The sequence below is a fragment of the Vipera berus genome, assembly GCF_964194415.1.
Source record: "Vipera berus genome assembly, chromosome: 11".
NCBI lineage: Eukaryota > Metazoa > Chordata > Lepidosauria > Squamata > Viperidae > Vipera > Vipera berus.
In genome coordinates, this window is record NC_138214.1 from 10,607,350 (window position 1) to 10,630,416 (window position 23,067).

Below are 23,067 nucleotides of genomic sequence, written 5' to 3' on the forward strand. Positions count from 1 at the left end.
GCTTGGGGAGGGGGGGTCGCTTGGGGAGGGGGGGTCGCCCGCAGCCTCGCAGCCCCGCCCGGCCTCTCCGGCAGCTGCAGCGCCCCGCCCGGCCGCGTCTCCCCCCCCCCGAGTCTCCGGCGGCGGCAGGTGAGCTCTGGGCCCCGGCGGGCGTGTCCCCGGCGGAGAGGGCGGGCGTGTCGGCTGCCTAACCTCCCGCCCGGCGCAGCCGCCCGGCCAGTGCCAGCCCCGCGCGAGTCCCCAGCGCAGCGCCCGCAGCATGTTCGGCGTCCAGCAGCAGCAGCAGGTCCATCCCCCGCCCTGGAGCTCCCGCTCGCAGCCGGCCGCCCCCTCGCCGCCCCGCGGCTACTGCCCGGTGCCCCCGCCGCCCTCGCGGCCCTGGTTCGACTTCTGCCCGCCGCCGCCGCCGCCGCCGCCTTCGCTGCCCGCCACGCTGCCCCGCGCTCGCCAGAGCCGGCCCGCCCCGCTGCCCCTGCAGGGCCAGCCGTGCCCGGAGCCCTTCCCGCCGCAGGAGAGCTGCAACGGGGGCGGCAGCGTGGTCTACGAGCGCGTCCGCACCTACAGCAGCCCCGGCGGGAAGCGGGTGCAGCTGCTGGACGCCCCCAACGGGTGCTCCCCCCGGCCGCTCTCGCCCTTCGACGCCAGCCCGGGCTACCAGCACGTGATCTGGAGCAACGACCCCCCCTTGCAGGTAACGGCATCTCTACCCCCCCCACCTCCACCTCCCACCCAGCATCGCCCCATCCCGCAGATTCGGTTCCTCCTTGCTCTGACCTGAAGGAGAGCGCCCCTTTCGCACGTTACGCGGAGAGACCGACCCGTGTCAAGGGGTGAGGCAGGGATGTGGAGGGCGCTGGAGTGAGCATTAATCCCTCTCTCTCAAAAGTTCGCGGGTTGTAAGTGGGGAGCGCTGAGCATTTTTTTTTTTCAAAGCAGAAAGGCCCGTTGCCTTCTGGCCGCTCCATACCGGATCCAGCTTGCGAATATTCCCCAGAAATGTTCAATTCATTTGTGGTTTTGTTTCCATGTCACCTTTAGCAAACACAGCAGCTGGGTGTGCTGAGAAAAGTGTTCAGATTGCAGATCGTTTGGGGCCAGGGACCATGAGAAATGGCCTTTATCCGTGTAACTCTTTTACAAGCTCTCTTAACAGCCCTGTTTATCCGTGTAACTCTTTTACAAGCTCTCTTAACAGCCCTGTTTGGCTAACGCTATGGCCTTTTAGTTCTTTAAAAGTTGACGTCTCTTCCTCTCCAAAGTCCAATTACTGTGTTGTTCTAGCAATCTAGCTGGAGCAGAAACATCCTTCCCATATTTGATGGCATTTCTCTGTGTGCGAAATAGATACACCTGTAATGTATACTCCCTTGTCTTGAATATTGATTTAATTTTCTTTATATTCTTTTTATTTATTGCTCTGATATTATAATCTCAACTGAGTCGTCTAGTGTAGTCTGGTCTGGTCTGGTCTGGTCTGGCCTGGCCTGGCCTAGCCTTGCCTAACCTAGCGTAGAATAGAATAGAAGAATAGAATAGAATAGAATAGAATAGAATAGAATAGAATAGAATAGAATAGAATAGAATAGAATAGAATAGAATAGAATAGAATAGAATAGGAAGGGACTTTGGAGGTCATCCAGTCCAACCCCCTGCTCAGGCAGGAAACCCTATACCATTTCAGACAAATGGCCATCCAGTCTCTTCTTAAAAACGTCCAGTGTTGGAGCATTCACAACTTCTGGAGGCAGGTTGTTCCTCTGATGAATTGATCCAACTGTCAGGAAATTCCTCCTTAGTTCCGGGTTGCTTCTCTCCTTGATTAGTTTCCATCTGTCGCTTTTTGTTCTGCCTTCAGGTGCTTTGGAGAATAGCTTGACTCCCTCTTCTTTGTGGCACCCCCTGAGATACTGACTCTTATATTCTAATCTCAATTGATTCATTGCACACACAACACAAATTGGGTATAGAAATCATGCAGCAAGTTGCATTCATTCTGACTAACATTAATTAGATGAAACAGAGAGATATAATGTTATTAGGGCTAGAAGTTTGCAAAACAAATACTGTATACTGAAAAATACACCTTTCTAAATATTTTTGGTTTTTTTCCACAGAATGTGGTCTGATTTTGTTGATGATGGAATTGTGTTGTTTTTGAAGAGATACAATGTTGTTAGAGGAAGGGTGTGTGTGTGTGTGTGTGTGTGTGTGTGTGTATGTGTGAGTGAAAGAGATTGTAATTGTTTTACATTTCTTAGTCATCGTTTCATAGAATTTTCTCCTCCAACATCAGTTTGCAATTCCAAATTAATACAACAAAATCATGAACTGGATTTATGCCAATTTAAAAACCAGCTAGTTGAAACAAAGTACACCAGGAATTTGAATAATTATTGGAAGTAGCAGATTGTATAAAACTGCTTTTATATTAGCTTAAATTCATGCTTGGTTTGAAAAGAGTCTTCTTAGCAGTGTGCATATAGATAATTCCAAAAACTATGGTTGAACTTTCAGATAGAGCTGGAATCTCCAAACTTGACAACTTTAAGACTTGTGGACTTCAACTCCCACAATTCCCATGGCTGGCTGGGAAATTCTGGGAGTTAAAGTCTGTAAAACTTATTGCCAAGTTTGAGATAGAGATTAGATGTTGGGACTTGTCATCTTCTTGCTTGCTACAGTTCTGCTTTTCAATAATATGGGAAATTATACCTTTTGGAGCATTGGGTTATTAGGTTTATATCCCGCATTTTGTTCCAGAGGCCCAGGAGGTATACAGAGTACTCTCTCCTCTTGTATTCCCCCAGAATAACTCTGGTAGGCTGGCAATCACAGCCATCCAGTTTTGAAGCTTGTAAAAAAATTGATGGCATGGTTGTGGCCACTGTGATTGACCATTTTGCCCTCCTGGTAGCCCAAGTAGGGCGAATTTGGGTTTGCAAATACAACGATTCATTTTTCTGGCTCTGCTTCTATGACTACCCCATTGTACAGAATTGCAGACTGAATAAATACAGCCGTTCAACTGTTGAGTGGAATAAAATGAAAGCAAAACTATGTTTTCCTAAGACGGGAGGAGAAACCGTGGCAGCGATAAGAGCACAGAATAGTAACCGGCGTCCTTATATAAGCAATGAAAAAAAATCTCAATTTTTTTGTTGAAGAAATTGCAAACAGTTGGTAAAAGAAGAATTTCTCTTTTCCTTTGTTTATGAGAGGGGTGGATTATTATTATTGACATTCTTATGTAATTCTGGGATCATTTGAGGCAGTTGATGCACTTAACAGCCAGCTTGCTAGTAATGGAAATTCTGGACCCAGTTCTTGTCTTATACTATCTATATGTTAATGGTGAGAAATGGGTTGTAACCTACAGTTGCTTGCCAGAGGCACTGGACAAGCCAGCTTCTTTGAAACTTAGTTCTAGAAAGGATATATTTATCTGAGTCCTTCGGGAAAGGGCGGTATATAAATTCAATTAATTAATTAATTAATCTTTGTCTACCAATCCGTCCGTCCGTCCGTCCATCATCCATCCACCCACCCCATCCATCCTATCCAGTTCTGTGTTCCTTTGAAACCATGATACTAAGTTCTACCTGTAGACTTGATTTTATACATTTCAAGTACGCTCTTTGGACGTTCCTCATCATTTCCAAACAATATTTATGAACCTAAATTACTTCTGTTTCTTTCCCCTTCCCAAACCCTTTGATGGATCACTCAACCCATCAAAGAGCAGAACTTAACAGTAAATCAAATTGCTGACTCCGTTTTTTTTTATCCCTGGCCCTTAAAATCGCTAGAGTTGCATATTTTCTATCCCGTTAAAGGACGAGAGTTTAATTATGGAAGGTTGGACTAATTACCATCTTCTGCAGTTGGGAGGGGAGTGAATCTTAACTTATTCAACTATCTTAATATTCCAGAAGCTTTTTGTAGCAGTTATTTGTGAGCCAGAAAAAAACCCCCAAAAACCTGATAATAAGCAACGCTTTATTTATTTGTTTCTTTGAACTGGTCTTCCCTCCTGCTTCAAATTCATGATTCTGGGCATATTTTTTTTTAAATTGCACCACTTTCCTATTTGGCAATGTTACACTAGGTTGATGGGCTGCCTTAAGCCGTGATGTGGTTTGTTTTAGGCATCACAGGTGATATGAACCTAGGTAAGATGTCCTTTGCCGGTTGTGCTCTACAATACATTTTTGACCGATCAGGAATTTTTGTGTGTGGATTCAATTGTAGGTTGCACTAAAAGGATGTACGTTGCCCTTATAGTCTGTGTTTTTGAGAGTTGCTGCTGGGATTTGCCATTGAAACAGCCATTGCCTTAATTCTTGTTATCACCCCTGTTACATTCCTTTGGTTTTAAAACTTTTTAGTAGTCAGAGCAAAAAATAATCTTAATTTTAGCTCCTTAATAAACTGAGTTTCGCAGCCTCATTTGCTGTTCTCCCTGCCAACTAGTGAAGAAACTGTAGTGTCCCAATTAAAACATATTAGTCTATGGAGGCGTCTGCGAGATCAAAGGCTTTTGTCAAAATGATAAAAGAAAGGTTGCAAATTCCACCCCTCTCATGCTTGTGTGATGAGGTTGCCACATCGGTTTTGTCATCCTCCCCCACCCTATGTGTGTACAGGAGCCAGCTTAGCTTTTAACCTGCTATTCAGTCTAGATCACAAATTTTAATCCATCACTAAAGCCTTAAATATATATTTAATTATTTCTACAGGGACCTTCTCATTCCTTCCTCTTATTTCAGTTTATCATGGCTCTTTTTTTTATTAGACTACCATTGTGGCATTCTTTTCTGTCTCTATTACGTTAACTTATCAAACAATAAAAGCTGTAAAAATAAGGCAGGTAGGAACTGGACTCAGCCAGGCATCTCCAAATTTGGCAATTAAAAAAGACTTCTGGATTCACCTTCCAGAATTCCTCAAGCAGCCATGTTGGCTGGGGAATTCTGGGAGTTGAAGTCCACAAGTTGCCAAGTTTTAGAGACCTATGGGCAAAGCTCATTTCAGGATGTGACTTTTATCTTTTATCTTGCTCCAGGTGTAATTGCTAACCATTTCAGATAAACCCTGACTGTTAGAAAACATTTCCTGATTTGGTTCCTGCTTTGAAAAAAGCAAGACAGAATTCCATTTCAGTTTAGATCCAGCCAGAACATCTTGTGGTACCTTAAAGATGAACCCGTTTCTGACAACATAAAAAGATTTGGGGAGTCAGACTCTTTCCCTTGGACAGCAGTAAATGTTAATTTGTTTTCTACATGCTTGAAATTCCAAACCGGCCCATCTTTTTCTGATTATTGATTGCTCCACATTCTTGCCTCACTTAAAGTGCTCTCTGGTCAAAGGAATGTGGCTTTATGGTGTTGAGAAGGTCACACGGTAATCCTATACGTGCCAGCTCAGAAACAAATTCTACCACTCTGCACAACTTTGTGCAGAATTTCAGCCACAGAAAAGAGAATTGGATAAAATGAAGGAGGTCCTGATTCAAATCTTTGGTTAGCATTAGATTTCACTGAGTGATTTGGGGCCAGTGGCTTTGTTAAATAAAAGAGTCTGATACACAGAATTGTTGTGAGGTTGGGCACACACAAAAGGTACAGAGAATGAGTTGTCGGTTCTGTTATTTCATCAAATAACAATGTTCTCCTTAACCACTGTTGAGGCTTCTTAGCAAGCCTACTACTAAATTCGGTATCCACTACACCCATTGTTCTGAGTCACTGAAATTATTTATTTTTGGAAGTTACATAATTGCATGATAATCTAGTGGCTGTTAGAATTAATGTCAGACAATGAGCTTTAACAAAACAAAATGGCAGCCTTTATAATAAATCTCCAAGTTAAGATCTTCTTTTCACTTGTCATCTTTTTTCCCCTTTCATCCTTGTAAGTTTTTTTTTTCAAAGGTTTTGTTTTGTTTTTTATGTTCGGTGCAGACTTTTGCTTTAAAAACCCCCAAGGGAATTATTTCCATTGAATCAACACTTCTTTACCAGGCAGACTGCCAGAGAACATTCATATTAATTAATTAATGATTGATTTATTAAGGGGTTGAATCCAAGAGTTTTGCTACAGCAGCCCCAAGGCTACTGACCAGTTTGGCGCTGCAAAAAGAGCCAAGTTGGGAGAAAAATGCCAAAAGCAATGAAAGAGCAAGCTTGTTTTAACAGTGGAAATTAAAACAATGGAACTATGAATGTTTTGGCTGCAGATAGTACTTTCTTTTTAAAAAAACAACAACAACAACAACCTGTGGAGCAATTTTAGAATTGGGAGTTGGGTTTTAAATGCAAATGGTATACAAGTAGTCCTTGACTTACAATCACAATTGAGTCCACCTATTTGCCTTGTTAGGTTGGCAATTCGTTGGCTTGAGGAAGGAGAACACTGTCCGCCATTTTTAGTAACGGCCAAACCATTCCACGCAGGTACAAGTTGTAAATTGAACGTTCTTCATCCAGGGAATGCCTGTGTTAACTGTTTAACTTAGAGTTTTTATGGATTTGGGGTTACCTTACAGCAAGGTTTGAATAGTATTCTGTTAGGAGAGTAAGCAGAAAGCTCCATATTTCCTGGATTCAATTTTTCCCCAAATAGGTAGTAGACCTGTCAAGAAAAGAAGAAAGAAAGAAAGAAAGAAAGAAAGAAAGAAAGAAAGAAAGAAAGAAAGAAAGAAAGAAAGAAAGAAAGAAAGAAAGAAAAGAGGATTTAAGGATGGTGTTTGTCATTATTGTTGTTTTAGCGGAGCTTTTAGGGGTGGCTTAAAAAGAAATATTGTGAGGAATAAACTAATTCCTTCTAGATTCTGGGAAGGTTACATGTTTTGGTTTGCAAAGATCAACCTGTTTTGAGGCTGGTTGAGGGGGCATTTTTGCCATTTGTGATTGATCCACTGTTCCAAGTAAGTAAGTTGGCATTAAAAGGTGGAACAATCACTGCTTTATAGTTTCTTCAACTCAGAAAAAAACAGGGCAAAGTTAGATATTTTGATCTACTTTTTCTACTTTCGGATTATTTTACACCGAGAAAGTTTACAGTGGAACCGGAAAAGAATATTTGCTGTTTAGAATTAACCTGAATAGGGCTGAAGTTCAGATAGTAGGTAAAGCTGAAGACCATGGATGAGGCATTTTTCTTTTATATCACTTCTTCCAGCAGGTGGGAACACCTGGCTGGCTCAGAAGCCCTAAGCAATGTTGGATAGGGTTAATATTTCAATGGAAATTCACCAGGGAGAACCAAAGTTGTTAATTGAGAAGGTGAAGGAGATTCCCAAAGCTAAACTGCACCTGAATTGTTGCCAAAAAATAACCATGGGTCAGGTTTGACTCAAGGGAGTGTGTATTTTCTTGCAAAACAGGCTTCTGGCAGGTTGACAAATTATGTATGAAGTTTGAACTTTGTATTGGAGTTGAGCAGAGCCATAATATGTCCGTCCTATGTCCGTACTTTCTCAAAAACTTTTGCATTCCAGGAAGTCCAACCTAAAAACATCTTGAAGTGCCGTATGAAAGTTTTCGTAGCTTGGAAAGTTTATTCCAAATTTACATTTGGTTTGCCCGGATTTTACATTTTCCATTTGAACATCTTAAACTGCTGTGCAGCCAGGTAGGTCTCTGGTGCTTGGTGATAGATATAAAACCTATATTAAAAGCAAGGCTATTAAAAGCTATGAAAGATAAAGGTGGCTTTTTTAAAAAAAGGAAGCTTTTTAAAAAATACTAAAAAGGAAAGAGGTTAAGTCTTTCCATTCAGCCTTTTTTGAATTGCTTCTGCATTTGAATAACTCATTCCCAAGAGAATAATGGTTTTTTCCCCAGATGTTTTCCCGAAATCTTTCCCATAATAAAATATTTCCGTTAAAGTTGTGTAGCATTATATTGCATTGCCTCTTAAAGTCTCCATCATTTGTTTCCGAGGCTCAGGATCTTTTTATTTTTTTAGTTTTTTTATTTTTATTTTTTTCTATTTTTTCTATTTTAGAAATGGACTTTGGGGGGAATTTTATTTAAGGGGTCAAAGCTGTTTATTCCATATAGCCAGCAAAAATTAACGGCGATCTAACTAACTCATGTGAAATTCGGAAGGGTAGTAGACAAGGTTGTCCACTGTCTCCCCTGTTGTTTATCTTGGTGCTTGAAGAAGTCCTGAAGAGAGAGATCAGGCAAGATGAGAAAATAAAAGGTATAAATGTTAAGAAGGAAGTTTATTAATTGAAGGCCTTTGCTGATGATTTGGTGATATTTCTGCAAGACCCGAAAAATAACCTAGGCTTGGAATCTTATGTGGGTGGTGGGACTGAGCTCACCTTGGCTTGTGTGCTTGGAGAGGAGTCCCCAAAACAAATTCTGGAACTACAGTTTAGGCTCGGAAGTAAAATCATGATCAGAACCAACCTTCTGGGAGGAGGCAATAGCAGACTAGTCATAGATGACAGCTTAGCTGACCTTGTCTAATGCTGAGGAAACAAAGTTTCCTTGTTTTTTTTAATTAACAGAATGATAAAGTTGGAAGAGACCTTGGAGGTCTTCTAGTTCAGCTTCAAGCAGGAGACCCTATCCATTTCAGACAAGTGGTTGTCCAATCTCTGCTTAAACACCTCCAGTGATGGACCAGGTTAACTTGGTCAATACTTGGAAAGAAGAAGTCTTAATGCTGAAAGTTGCCCTGGAAAGTACAAATAAAAAGCACTCAACGAAGGCAATAGCAAGCCTCTTCTAGACTAGAGTATTTCCAAGAAAATGCATGGGTGTGTCCATGTAGTCTACCAGGAGCTGAACTTTAGCTCAAGAAAGACTTGGCTTTCCATTGGAATGTCCACAGTTCATGGATGTTCATGTGTTGTATGTTGGCATGGTTCTTAGCCAGCTGTTTTTTGTGGCCTGATTGATATATGTCTGGGCAGTAGAGGTCATACTTATTTTGTGATTTTTGCCCTTTCCGTGTCTAAAAATGTGAGATCGGAGTCTTGTCTTTTCCAACAGAAATATGAGTTACATTCCTTACTCTGTAATGAGTTCCCAATCACATCAAAAATATCAAAGAAATAGCACGTGCTAATTTTCAGGGGAAGAAAAATAACTGCAGCATTCCATTTTTGATGTGTGTGGCTGCACTATTGCTTCTGATTTCATTAATGTGATGGGTTGCGTTGATGTGTTGTGACACGTGCCAATTACCATAAAAGAAACCTGGATCTCTGCCCTACCTGGGACCTAAAGCTTAGCCGATTTGGCAGAATCTGTGCCACCTTGCTTGCATCAACCAATAATCATCCCAGTTAAAAATAATACCCGTGGGGTTTTTTCCAGCATCTTATTCTCTGTAGGATTAGGAAAACCATCCTTAATAAGTCTCGAAAGATCAGCCTTTGATTTTGCTTCATCCTTTCACTGTCAGCAATAATATGAGTTCGTAGGCCAGGAATAGGCCAATTCATTTATTTATTTTTTAGCTTACTGTGCTTAAACTGGGAAATACACAGATGAGTTATGTATGTTCCAGGGCCCTGAGGCTGCAGGGTGCGGTTTAGACAAGTTTATGAGGATCTGCTGGAGACTCTTTGCCTTGAGAAGATAAATGAAGGTTCTTCTTTTCTGATCCTACCAGATTCTCAGATGGCTGTTGGAAATATAGTCAGCTTATAGCAGAATAGGAAAGAACTGATATTACTTCCCCCCCCCCACACACACACCTTGACTAATGGATTGTCCTAAACCTGAAGAAATAGCTCCCCAGTTTGAGATCCAGTCTTCCAATATTGAGGGGCTGCCACAAAGAAGAGGGAGTCAACCTCTTCTCCAAAGCACCTGAAGGCAAGGCAAGAAGCAATAGATGGAAACTAGTCAAGGAGAGAAGCAACCTGGAATTAAAGAGAAACTTCCTGACAGTGAGGACAATTAACCAGTGGAACAACCTGCCTCCAGAAGTGGTGGGCGCTCCATCACTGGAGGCCTTTAAGTGGACAGCCACTTGTCTGAAATGGTATAGGATCTCCTGCTTGAGCACGGCGTTGGACTAGAAGAACAACTCTTGTTCTGTTATCCCTCTACTGGCGTAAACAGCCAATTAGTGGTGCTACCAGATTTGAGGAGATGTTTGTAGGAAAAAGTCTTCTGTGCCTTCTTTTAGTTGAAGGCCCATTGTTTCCTTCCCGATATTGTCTGAAGTTCCTTGTCTGTTGCAGCTGTCTGCATGGGTGAGGAACCAGAGCATAAGGGGACAACTACCTGCACTTTAAACCAGGGGCTGAATTGAATCATTTTTCTATGGAATGCTACTCTGGTGAACTTAAATTGTATCCACTAGGAGCCCTGGTGGCGCAGTAGTTAAAAGTGCAGTACTGCAGGCAAACTCTGCCCACAGTCTGGAGTTCGATCTTGACTGGCTCAAGGTTGACTCAGCCTTCCATCCTTCTGAGGTTGGTAAAATGAGGAGCCAGATTGTTGGGGGCGACAGGCTGACACTGTAAACCACTCAGAGAGGGGTGTAAAAGTGCTATGGGACGGTATGTAAGCTTAAATGCTATTGCTATATCTAATTTTACATGCCAGCGAGCAGAAGGAGTAATGGGATAAGCAACGGTCAAATAAGTTTGAGTTCAGCTAGGATTCTTAGCTGCTAGCATCCAATCATTTTGTCCATTCATTGATCCATCTCATCCATTAGTTTGTTTTGTTAACTTTGGCAGTAAATTCAGAGAAATTGATGTAGAGACACAGTTTATTCTGCTAACACAAATGCTGCCATCTTTCAATTAAAGAAAAAAAACACATGGTACATAAATGGACAATCAGGCTCATGATTTTTAGCTGGGCATGATTGTCTGCTTCTAAAGCAGGAATTGGGATGGATTCCTTAGGTTAGGAGTAAACAATTTGATGCCCGTCAGAAACTTGGAGCTTAGCACCTTGTCATAAACCATGGCTGATGTGGCTAATGAGTGTTGAGTCTAAAATATCCGAGGACATCAAATTACCTGTTTTGCATGCTAAAGAGTCAATTCAGAGTGAAGTGCGCTTTCGAATAAGCAATTGAGAAAAACTGATTTATTCACAGAAGCTTAGATCATCCATCTACTCTTCTGTGGCTTCTCATAGAATATCATCGAGAATATATCATATATACCATACGGAAGTAATGAGGGGAAGCTTGTTAAAAAGATATCCAGCCTAGAAGTAAGGAAAGATTTTCTGACAGTGAACCAGTGGAGCAGCTTGCCTTCCACATTCAGGCTGCTCCATCACTGGATGTTTCCCCCCCAAAAAAAAAATAGACTGGTCAACCATTTGATTGGGTTGGAATAAGGTGTCTCCTGCACTGAGCAGGGGATTGGATTAGATTCTATGATCCGTGTTGCATGTTACAGATATTCTCCAGATCTTTTCCATCATTTGAAACCTGATCCTTTGAAATGAAAACAGCAAAGCTAGAAAGCCTGGCTTTTACCTCTAAACTACCTTGTCTTCTGTAGATGTTCTCCTCTGGTGTCCTCTTCCTGCTCCTGCCCTCCCCCCCCTCCTTAGATGAATAATAGCTTTTATTATCACAATTCAACACACTGTGGGAGGTAAAGGGAAGATATCTGCATCGCTATGTGTCAATTCAGCAGCGACACTTGCAACTCCGAGGTTTTCTAACCTACAATAATTAACACTGTGAGAGGGTGTCTGTGCTATAGCTAGTCTTTCCCCCCTGGTTCATCTAGTTTTTGCAAGTAGCATGAGAAGCTCCTCCAGGCATTTTGCTCAGAAAGAAAGATAAGGATTCCTTCTTACGTGAGATCCATTGACCTCATTTGAATTCCTTTTTTTTACCTAACTGAGGGCTCGTTTCTTCCACCCATAATATATAAGCAATAAATCAACAACAGTGGGCTTGTTTAAAAAATGCTTTGAAGGGCAAAATGAATAGTGGCAATGAGATATTATTTATCCCAAAGTGTCATGAAAGGCAACGTCTGTTATACTTTATCACAGCCGGGGCTTGCCACAGGGCATCCCAAGGGAAGATTCAGGTGCAATGTTTTTATTTTATTATTTTTTACTTTCTAAGATTGCTTTTATATATATTGGTTTTGTTGTGGTGGTTAAGATGGGCGGCCATATGCATTTTTTAAATAAATAAATTCCTGCACACTTGATCTTCTGTTGCGGGCGCCTTCCTTTTTGTTGGTTCTTTGTCAGGCCTGGGAATAATCTCCAAGGCATTAACATTCTTTACATCCCTGCAAAATAAGCAGATACTTATGTCTACCGAGATTCTCAGTCATTCATGTCACGGTTGTCCCAAAGGTGCGTTTTCCAAAAGGCAATTGGACTTTCTTGCTTTTTTTTGGTCTTTGAAAACACCTTGCGTCTTATCCAGCTGCTGCTTCAGTTCTGAACTGAAGAAGCTTCTTGAAGGACGAGCAAAAGGTTTTCAAAGGAAAAAACAAGGAAAGTCCAGTTGGCTTTTGGAGAACGCACCTTCGGGACAAGCAAATACTTAACACTGCTCCCTGATTTTACTCTAGTTAGTACATTAACACAGTTCCAGTTTTTCCCATGGAATGGTTAATAGTAGACTTGTTTCCGGTGAAGGATTCCCCACATGGAATTGATGTAATACTTCCTATTGTGTAGTGGGTCCGACGCAAGGAAGAGATGCCAGCCAGAGTGTGAGTTCAGCTCTTTATTGGAGGGGATGGCCAACTGGGGAATGAGGGTTACCTGGCCTCCTTAAATACCTAGCCAGGTAAGCGGACAGCCAATGGGGTTGGCCCTAGGTTTCCCGCCGAAACTGGGTTTCCCACCAACAACCGTTCAGGCCAACGCCCCCTGGTGGCTGTTGCTATGCAGGTGCCTGCATACATAACACTTCCCCCAAAACAGTAGCCTTGAGACTGGTTGTTTGTCAGGAAGTCCCATGTGGTCCAGTTGTGTTATCAATCTCATCAGCTAGCTAAGCTCCCAACGTTTGCAGGCATGAAGTCAATGCCACTTAAAAAAATCACATGATCTGCAACTTTGTCTTAAGTCTTATAATTTGCTGTGGGAATGCAGTTCCCATTTTCTGGCTATGTCAACAGATTTTCTTTTTTTTATTAAAGAGTTTTACAAAAACAAAATTTTACAATATATCCCCAAATCCCTCCCACCCCAAACCCACCCACTTCCCCCCCCCCACTTCCCAGAGCTAAATACAGGATTATAGTTACAATAATCATATTCTAAATAAAAAATATGCATAATATACAATTAACCAAATTCATAATGTGCTTTAACTCCCCTTTAACATAACTACAAACAAAATACCAATAACAATATCACACTAAAATCTACTCATAAGCTAAATGGAACTTTTTAGTCCCATATTTGTTCTGAATATAATTTATCCATCTCCTCCAAACTGAAATATATCTTTCCTGTGAATGATCTTTCAAATAAGCAGAAATCTTAGACATTTCTGCAAGATTTGAAACTTTAAGCACCCATTCTTCTATAGTGGGCAAACTATCCTTCTTCCAATATTGTCCCACCAGTAACGGTGCTGCTGTTATCATGTTCAACATCAAATTGGTTTCTTTAACATCACAATCTACAACAATACCCAATAAAAACAATTGCGGAGAAAACTTTATCTTTCTCTTAAAAATCTTTTGAATGTTCCACCAAATTTTGATCCAAAAAGCTTTTATATTTCTACAAGTTCTACAGATTTTCATCGCTTTCGCTTGATAGGCCACAAAAGGCTGCAAGAAATCTTACACCAGGGAGATATGAAAGATGAGGGTGAAGGCTCGTTCTCCGAGCTTCTGGGGTTGGTTTCCAAACATTTCGTTATCAGGCTAGGTAATATCATCAGGGGAGTTAGGGGTGTTCTGCTTATAAGGGCTTCGTGTGGTCAGTGGGTCTATGGGCCAGGTGTGGGTGTGTCAAGTGAGGGTCTTGTGATGGGTCAAGTGTGGGTGTGTCAAGTGAGGGTCTTGTGATGGGTCAAGTGTGGGTGTGTCAAGTGAGGGTCTTGTGATGGGTCAAGTGTGGGTGTGTCAAGTGAGGGTCTTGTGATGGGTCAGGTGTGGGTGTGTCAAGAGAGGGTCTTGTGATGGGTCAAGTGTGGGTGTGTCAACTGAGGGTCTTGTGATGGGTCAGGTGTGGGTGTGTCAAGGGAGGGTCTTGTGATGGGTTATTTTATTTATTTTATTTTATTTATTTTATTTTATTAGATTTATATACCGCCCCTCTGCAAGGACTCAGGGCGGTGTACAGGGCAATTAAAACGCTAACAACACACAAGGTATAAAAATTAAAATAAGATTAAATCAATAGCCCTAAACTCTAAAATCCAATCCCTCAGTCCAGGCGGGCCTGTTCAAACAACCAAGTCTTCAGGTCGCGGCGAAACGAGCGAAGGTCGGGAGCCATCCGGAGCTCAACTGGAAGCTGAGTCATCAGGGTTAGGAGTGAGTCATCAGTGAAAGTCTTGTGATAGGTCTTGTGATGGGGAGGTTACATCAGGTGAGGATCATAAGAAGGTGTGCTGGTGGGGGGGGCTTTCATGGGTTGATTGAGGGTCGCTGCTATCACTGGTTGGCTGTGTGGTTGATTTGGATTCTGAGGGATTCATAGGCTGGTTGTAGGTCAATGGTGTCTGTTGATAGAATTGCTTGTGGAGTGCCAGCCTTTGATGAACTCCCAAGCGTGGTGGGTGGTAGCGTGGCCATGATTTTTGTCTTGCTTCAATCAAATTATGGTAATTCAATATGGTAATGTTTTAAAGAGTCTGCTTAATGCATTCATTTGCTAAAGGGTAAATCTTTGTACCAGGAATTCAATATCAGACTTGTTAGAGTTAGACTATTTATACAGCCTGTTACCTACTTATGTATTCCTCTCCAGTTGTGTAGGACTTCATCTCCTGCAGTCTCCCAGCCAGTATGAACCTTAGGGGATCTAGGGAATTGAATCCAGAACATCAGATTGAATAAGGTAGCCTTCTGGATACTTAGTTGTCCAGAGTCTGTCCAGTGTTGACAGAACACCTCTATCTACAAAGACTGAACCATAATTCCCAAGAGCCCCAGCCAGCCGTGATCACTAGAGAAGGATTTGGGAGATGTAGTTCAGCAATATCTAGATAGCCAAGGAGTCTGGCTAACCATTCATGCTGAGGGTACTTTGTAATTTCCTAGCGGTCTATTTTCTTTGGCTCTGTTTTTATTTTCTCCTCTAATAAAACAATAAAGGACTATATTCTTCGTTAAACAATTCCAATTATGCATTTACTTTCTTGCAGGAAGTGTCGTCTCCAGCGTTGAAATTGTCTCCTTATTCCCACGGCAGCGTGCGAAGGATTATCTTGGAGAATCCTGAGAAGGTAGCAAAGTTTTACTGTGGTCACAGTGGCATTGGGGCATAGGATCTTGGAAGTAGATTTAAGTATTTGTGCCTGTATGTTAAAGTATCAAATGGATCTCTATGCATATAAAAGTAGTTCTTGACTTACGACCATTACAGCGTCCCTATAGTCATGCGATCAAAATTCAGATGCTTGGCAACGGGTTCACATTTATGACGGTCGCAGCGTCCCGGGGTCACGTGATCCCCTTTTGCGACATTTTAACACGCAAAGTCAATGGGGGAAGCCAGATTCACTTAACAACCGTGTGACTAACTCAGCCTGCAGTGATTCACTTAACAACTGCGGCAAGAATGGTTGTAAAAGGGGCAAAACTCACTGAAGAACTGTCTCGTTTAGCAACAGAAATGTTAGACTCCCTTCTGGTTGTAAGTCAAGAATTACCTTATACTTTTTTCCCTGGCCGTTGGGCTCTAAATAAAACTCTGGCGTTCTCGATGCTTGATGTGTGCTTGCAGATGCTTTATTATCCAGCTAGTAACATTATCGTTGCATTGATGTTGTTCTGTAGTTGGGTAATAAAACATCTGCAAGCAAACAACCATCTTCAGAGAGCAACAAGGACTTGACAGCTCAACCCTGAGCTACAGGTATTTACCTCTATTGTAATAAAGTTATTTGAGTAACTTGCACGTAGAAATTTACAATTGCACACACACACACACACACACACACACACACACACACACACACACACACATCTGGAAGGACAGCAGGATTATTTCAAACTCGTGCAACAAATTGATTCAAAGACTTGATCTTCCCATTTATTGTTCTTGAGCCGCGGCAGCTGAAAGCATTGTGGGTTTTCTAGAAAATCCTGAATCAGAACATTTCTCCCGAAATTGTTACAAGCACAAGACCTTTGGAAGATCCCTTATGCCACTAGACTTAATTCTGGTTGGTCCTCATGTGTTGTGACTACGTCGCGGGCTCATTGGTTTCTTCAACCCAAAAGCAGTGAGATCTTCAGCGATGCTTGCCTGGAAGCTGAGCAGGGGGTGGTTGGACTCCTAGAAGACCTCCAAGGTCCCCTTCCAACTCTTTTATTCTGTTGTTTTCTTGTGGGCGGATCCTGGATACTAGTCTATTGAATCTTTATCGGATCCTTTTATATGCTGAGATTTATCCGGGAAGAATGTAAAAGACAGTATCAAAAGTCCATCGCAAATGGGACATTTCGGTCTGGTGGTCGTCTTTTTTTTTTTAGAACATTTTATTAAATATACATTTAAAAACAAAAGTGGGCATGATTCAACTTCCCTAGCTACAACACTACTATTAGTATTTTCTTATATTACAGAAAGAAATCACAAAAACCTAAAATACTGTCTATAACAGGACAGAGTATAACAAACTGTCCATATAACATCTGTGGGTTTTGGGCAAAATTTGTACAGTTGGTTAGAGTTAAGGAGGATCGCTGAGATGAACATTGTTTAATTGGTTGATAATGTAAGGATTTCCTATTTGCATCTATATAATGGACATAACTGAAAGAGATGTAAACGTAATGCTAAGGACTGAATGACAGTTTACTAAAAAAAAACCTGGTCTCCTGGTCTTCCATGTGGCCTTTAGATTCCTCTTTCCAAAGAAGCCTGGAGAGTAAACTGGAGACAAACAATTTAAACACTGGGGAGAGGGGAGTTTGAAGATGGATGTTTTGGAGGGGGGGTTAATCCTAACATTTACTTAACGACATTCTTGACCTGACCCTGGTTGGTTGTTTTTTTTTGGCAATGTGGCTTTTAGGTTGAAGACAGCGATACCCCTTGCTCTTTATCTCCTTCTGACTGTTTATCCACCAGAGCCCCTGGGAGGGCTGAAGTGTGTGTGGATCCAGTAGGAACAGACAGTCCATGCTTGGCATTTTTTCCCCCAGTCATCTGAGATTTAGCCCCTCCTGGTCTTGCCATTCTGGGCTTCAGGCAACCTCATTTTGTAAAGTCCGATGCTTTGCAGTCTGCGAGAGTCTGTGTATAAATAGGGGGTTGTTTTGTTACTTACAGGAGCCCCTGTCTCCACGTCTGAAAGGAGGGAATAACGTGATCTATGAAAAGACAATAAGGAAATATGAGCTGCTAAATCCAGATGAGGTAAGAGATTCTCCTGCCCCATCCCTCCCTCCCTCCCTCCCTCTGCCTCCATCCTCTCCTCCCTCCCTCCCTTCCTTCCTCTGCCTCCATCCTCCCCTTCCCTCCCTCCCTCCCTCCCTCCCTCCCTCCCTTCCTTCCTTCCTTCCTTCCTTCCTTCCTTCCTTCCTTCCTTCCTTCCTTCCTTCCTTCCTTCCTTCCTGTTTCAAAGAGAAACCAGCATTCTGACTTTTTAATTTGATTGCTCTGTGGTGGAGTTCAAGAGCTAAAGAGGTCAGAATCATCTTTCAATGGTCTGATCTCTTAGTGGGTTTTATTTCTCTATGGAGGCTTGCAACTTTGGAACCCAAACACCTGTCGTTATTTGATCTCCAGGGCAAATGAAAACAACTCAGCCAATTGCACAAAAAGCTGGAGGCTGCCCTGGCAAAGCTGCCCATTCAATGGGCACCCTTCCCTTTTGAAACAAATGAATAGTGTGTTGTTTCACCTTGCCCTTTCTCCTCCATGGGTATAAAGTTCCAAGGTGTTCCCTTTTCAGAGTCTCAGGTGAACTCGAGAGTTATTTTAAGACCGGTTGAGAAATCGGTGTGTTGAGGAATTGCAAGGAGGGAGGGGGGGAGAACAGGTGAACAAGGAAGCCCAAAGCATCAGCTTGTGTGAAAATTAGAGGACAAACATCCTTGTGAAGTCCTTGATGCTTTTTGAGAATGGCTGTTTTATGCAGACGTTTTCATTACCCAACTGTGTAATATCATCAGTGCTAAAAGGGAAGTTTGCTCTCTGTTTATATACTTACCCTTTTTATACAGAGAGTAAACCCCACTCCCTTCTAGCACTGATGATGTTAGCTAGTTGGGTATTGAAACGTCTGCAGGAAAGCTCAGAGAGCACCAAGGACCCCACAGTTCAGCCCTGAGCTACAAATATTCTCTTCTGTTGGAAACATCCTAGGGACTGCCTGCCTCTCCCAAGAAAATCTCACTTGAGACAAAGAGACTGCCCAAGCTTCTTTCGAGGAAGCTGATCCAGATGGAAAGCTAGACAATTTTTTTTCGAAGCACAGGTAGACACCTAAATGAGCAATTTGTGGAGTTGAATGTCTGGTACAAAGCCTGGTGGGATTTCTTAGGGGCACTTTCTGAAGCAGGACAGAATGGGGAAGGAAGATCTTCAATAGGCCATTAAAATGAACAGTACCAACAACGTTCAGCTGGAGGGACTGGTGTTCAGCCACGGATTCTTTGGCCACCAGATTGTTCCTGTCACTACGGAGCTGGGGAAAAAAAAAGTTGCATCTGGGTTGATTACAAACTTTCTGGAGGTTTGAAAAAGAGGCTGGAACACTCACCTCTCAAAAATGATTTATTGCATATTGCAGAGGTTTGATCCTGGCGATCTGTTCTAGCGCCATCGTTCCGTTATTCTTTGGCATCAAAGCTTAGCTTCATGGATGGAATTTCAGGGGACTCCATGCAAAAGTCCCAAAGGGAAGACAATGAACAGTTTTATAACGGACAAATCTAAATATTCAAAATGCAAAATGTGATTGGAATTGTGTGGTTACAGTGCAGCACCTCTCAGGAATAGCCGAGAGCAACTGGGTAAATTCCTGGGGTTTGTACAGTTGTGTTTCATAAGCTACAGTGTGATCCTGGTCAAGATGGGTTTGGTTTTAGTGTTCTCTGCAGGGACGTTGTGTCTACCTCCTTGTGCTCTAAATCTGGACTTCCCTTCTGAACGTGGATCCCTGCACAGCCTAATAAAATGGCCCTTTGTGGACATTTTCCAGTTCACACGTGCTCCTTTGCAGGACACATCTCAGAGGTTTGCAAACCAAAGGTCTGTATTACAATAACCTGCAAAGCAGAAGTTCTCCCCCCCCCCCTTCCAACCAGGTGTAAAAAGAAACAGGAAGGAATCAGAATTCTTGGAAACAAAGGCAAATGGAGATTTGACTATGGAGCTCGGTTTGGAAATAGGTGCCCTATGGAAAAAAACCCTTCTTTTCTATAAAGTTGTGTCTGCCATAGGACTGAGTTCACACATGGAGTCCACTGCACAATAAGCCACTGTTGGCTGGGTTCACGCATGGCACAGTTGGCTATTAGCTGTGTGTCCCTAAGCTGGCTCACAAATCACAGTAGTAGGCAAACAAGCTCAGTGTGTAAACAAAATGTAGCAAGAAGGTCAAAGTCAAATTCAGAGCTGGTTCATCACACACAGAGTAGACTTTATCTTGGAATAAATGTTCCTTGGCAGGGAATCCTGGGAGGAAGGCTTCTGTCTATCTTCATTCTATTCTATGGTGTAACTCAAGCTTGGCAACTAGAAGATGGGTGGACTTCAGCTCAAACGGTTGGCCAGCCGGAGAATTCTAGGATTTGGAAGTCCGCACCTTTTCAAGCTACCCGGGTTGAGAAATAATGTTCTAAAGGATTTTCAGTGCCAAACGTATTGAAACTTGTGCCAAAAACTTTAGAAGTTTTTATTTATTTTTTTATTCCATTTATATCCCGCCCTTCTCTGAAAACTCAGGGCGGCTTACAAGCTTAGCAGTAGCCTTCATTCTATGTCTATTCCTGCTTATTAGGGCTTTCACACACACCCCCCAAGCGGCATTATTACAAAGTCAGCTTAATTGCCCCCAACAATCTGGGTCCTCATTTTACCTACCTCGGAAGGATGGAAGGCTGAGTCAACCTTGAGCCTGGTGGGACTCAAACCTGCACTAATTGCAGGCAGCTGGTGTTACTTAAGGAGGCATTAGCCCACTGCTCCACCAAGGCTCTTTTTGACTCGAATTTTGACTCGAATGTTATTTAAACCCCAGGGTGTCTACTGGGTGGTCAAAAAAGTTCAGGATGGCCACGCCACTCTGAAACCCCACCTGCTTTTACCCGTATCATGACACCCGTGAAAAGGGGAGGGTCTTCCAGCGTCCCTTCTTTTTAACCCCCATCTGCTGCATCTGTATTTAAGCGTTCAGTTTCCTAACACAAACTGGGTTATTGAGACGAAGGGTTTGCGACAGAGACATGAGCTTTCAAGGGATTCTCTTTTTTCTTAGGAGAAGCAGTACCAATACCTGCAACAAACCCAGAATGACCAGTGCCAAGTCAGCCAGCCAGTGGAACGAGTCCAGGTGGTTCAGCAATGCCAACGCACAACCAACGCCTGTAACTCTACTCCTGTCTGTGTCAACGATGTCGGAAAGAGCAGCATTAATAAAGTCATCATACAGACATGTGAACCGGTAAGCATTTAACCTATCAATACGTGTTTCTCAACTTTGGCCATTTTTTAAGACGTGTGGACATCCACTCCCAGAATTCCTCAGCTAGACAAGCTAGCTGGGGAATTCTAGGAATTGAAGTCCACACGTCTTAAAGTTGTCTACGTTGAGAAACAGTGTTTTAAGTGGGTGTTTTCTGGTGCAAAAGGACTCAGCTTCTCCAGCTCAGAAGTCTCATGCCTGGAAGAGTCCTCTCAGACGCACAAAGAGCCACTCTTTGCAGATAAAGTGGCTGTCAGTTTACAAGACAATCAGATCAAATCTAATTTCTGAACCATTTTGCTCAAGTTGCAAAAATGGCCCACACCCAGCCTGGCGGGGAAGGATGCTTGTTGCTCTCAGTTTCTGCACTGAAATTATCTGGGAGTTAAATCAAAAGTGTGCAGTGTTTGCCTCTAGCAAGTAGGCAGGTAATTTTGCAGAAGCCTCCACAAGACAATTCATTCCAGGTTCGCCACAAGTTATGAAACAAAATTTAGGTGGGGTGCTTGGGAAAAAGGAGAAGGTTGAATTCTAATTAGGCAAAGAGCAGCCACATCTGCTTTGTGGTGCCTTGAGAGGCTGAAGACGCATCGTGGGAAATGAGGAAAAAGCTGTGTTTTTTTCCCCCAAAACCCTCCTCCTTTGTGAAGAACAAATCTTAAAAAAAAATGCAGAAAGCAGAAATAACATAAATTGCTTTTTGGGCTGTTTAACTGCAGCGATAAAATTTTTAACTGTATATTAGGCTGCAAAGTACCAAACCTTTTTTTTCCCCAAAGCACTTCGAGTTTTTAAAGCATTTGCCTTTTCTTTTTACATTTCCGCCCCCCCAAAAAAGTTTAAACTGCTTTATTGAAAAATTAGGTTTGCTTTGCACCATACGCCATTAATCACGGTTTATCAACCCCACCGACTGGCTTGCTAGAACACATTAACTCAAAAGCAGGCAAACCAAGTTACGAATGAAAGCAAATACACGTGTCCCAGGATTATGTTGCAGGATCCAATCTGGGTCATTCACCAGGATCCAAGTTTTTTTTTCTTTTGGATTCGTGCTGGAGCCCCATCCTTGGGGAACTTTCTTTCTCTTGACACATTCTGGTGAGAGATAATTTTCCTGAGGATGGGCTGCACCATGAGTCCAAAAGCTCGGAAGACTAAACCTCTGGTCCTGGTGACTGACCCAGATTGGATCCTGCAAACCAAGTTCCATCTTGGATTGCTGGTGGCAAGAAGAATTTCACTGCTGCAGGACATTCTGCATTTTATTGATGCCTTGTGTAGGAAATAAGGACATTGAAGAAATAATGAATCCAGCTAGAAATATTTGAAAGGCACCCCAAGGGGAGAACGAGTGCAGAAAGTAGGTCAATGCAGTGTGCAGTCAAGAATGGAGGAGAGCTTTAAATCAGCCACTTGCCTGCTAAGGGTTGAACATTGCTTTCTGGTCAAGGAATGGGCCACTCTAACGGTGTCCTTTATCACCTCTTGTCAGGTGAAGTGCATCCAGGAGACAAACGACCAGCTGGACTGCCGATACTTTGGGGAGCTCCTAGCAGAGCTGCACCGCAAGAGCAACGACCTGCACAGCTGTTTGCTCCAGCATGTTGAGAAGCTGGGCGGAAGGTAGAGGTCCCATCCCCAGCGGTAGCATGCTTGGAATTTGGAGAATGTTTGGCAGCCCTTCTTGGAAAGGAAGCAGAACTGCTTGCCTGAACAGCAGGCTGCAGTTCTGTTTGTTTGCAGCAATCCTGAGAAACGGGGGGGGGGGGGTTGATTCAGGTTTCCCGAAGCCCATTCAGTCAATTTCCTTTGAATTCCTCTAACTTAAAACATCCTTGTTCATTTCTGTGAATAGACACATAACTCCAGTCCTCGTATTATGTGTGAGCGTTGTCACAACATTCTTAGTTTTTAGTTACAGATGGTCCTCAGTTAATACGGGAAATACTGTCATTAAGTGATGTGGTTGTAAAATGAAATCTTAGCAATGGCAGTTACAGCAGTCTCCAGTGACCATTGTTAAAAGAGGACCTTGCATGACAGCGGCTTCTGACTTCCTGCTGGCTTCCCCATTGATTTTGAGGGAAACTGGCAGGGAAGGTTGCAAGTGGTGATCACGGGACTCTACGATGCCAGGAATCCAGACCAGATGGAGGTCCTGTGACAGCTGGAATTTCAGGGGCTGGTTGTAAATACCACCTGTTTAGCACCCTTGCAAGTTTGAATGGTCCCTGAACAAGTGTCATTAAACAAAGTCCACCTGTG

General features: G+C 42.7%; 1 protein-coding gene across 1 annotated transcript in view; it reads left to right on the plus strand.

Moving 5' to 3' along the window:
• Positions 1-237: 237 nt before the first annotated feature.
• POF1B (POF1B actin binding protein) overlaps positions 238-23,067 on the plus strand; it is a 32,144-nt gene continuing 9,314 nt past the window's right edge. The window contains exons 1-5 of the mRNA XM_081336633.1: positions 238-691; positions 15,304-15,384; positions 17,439-17,525; positions 20,593-20,778; positions 22,295-22,425. Coding sequence (XP_081192759.1) covers positions 260-691; positions 15,304-15,384; positions 17,439-17,525; positions 20,593-20,778; positions 22,295-22,425 — 917 coding nt within the window. The 5' untranslated portion in view covers positions 238-259. The remainder of the gene's footprint in view (positions 692-15,303; positions 15,385-17,438; positions 17,526-20,592; positions 20,779-22,294; positions 22,426-23,067) is intronic.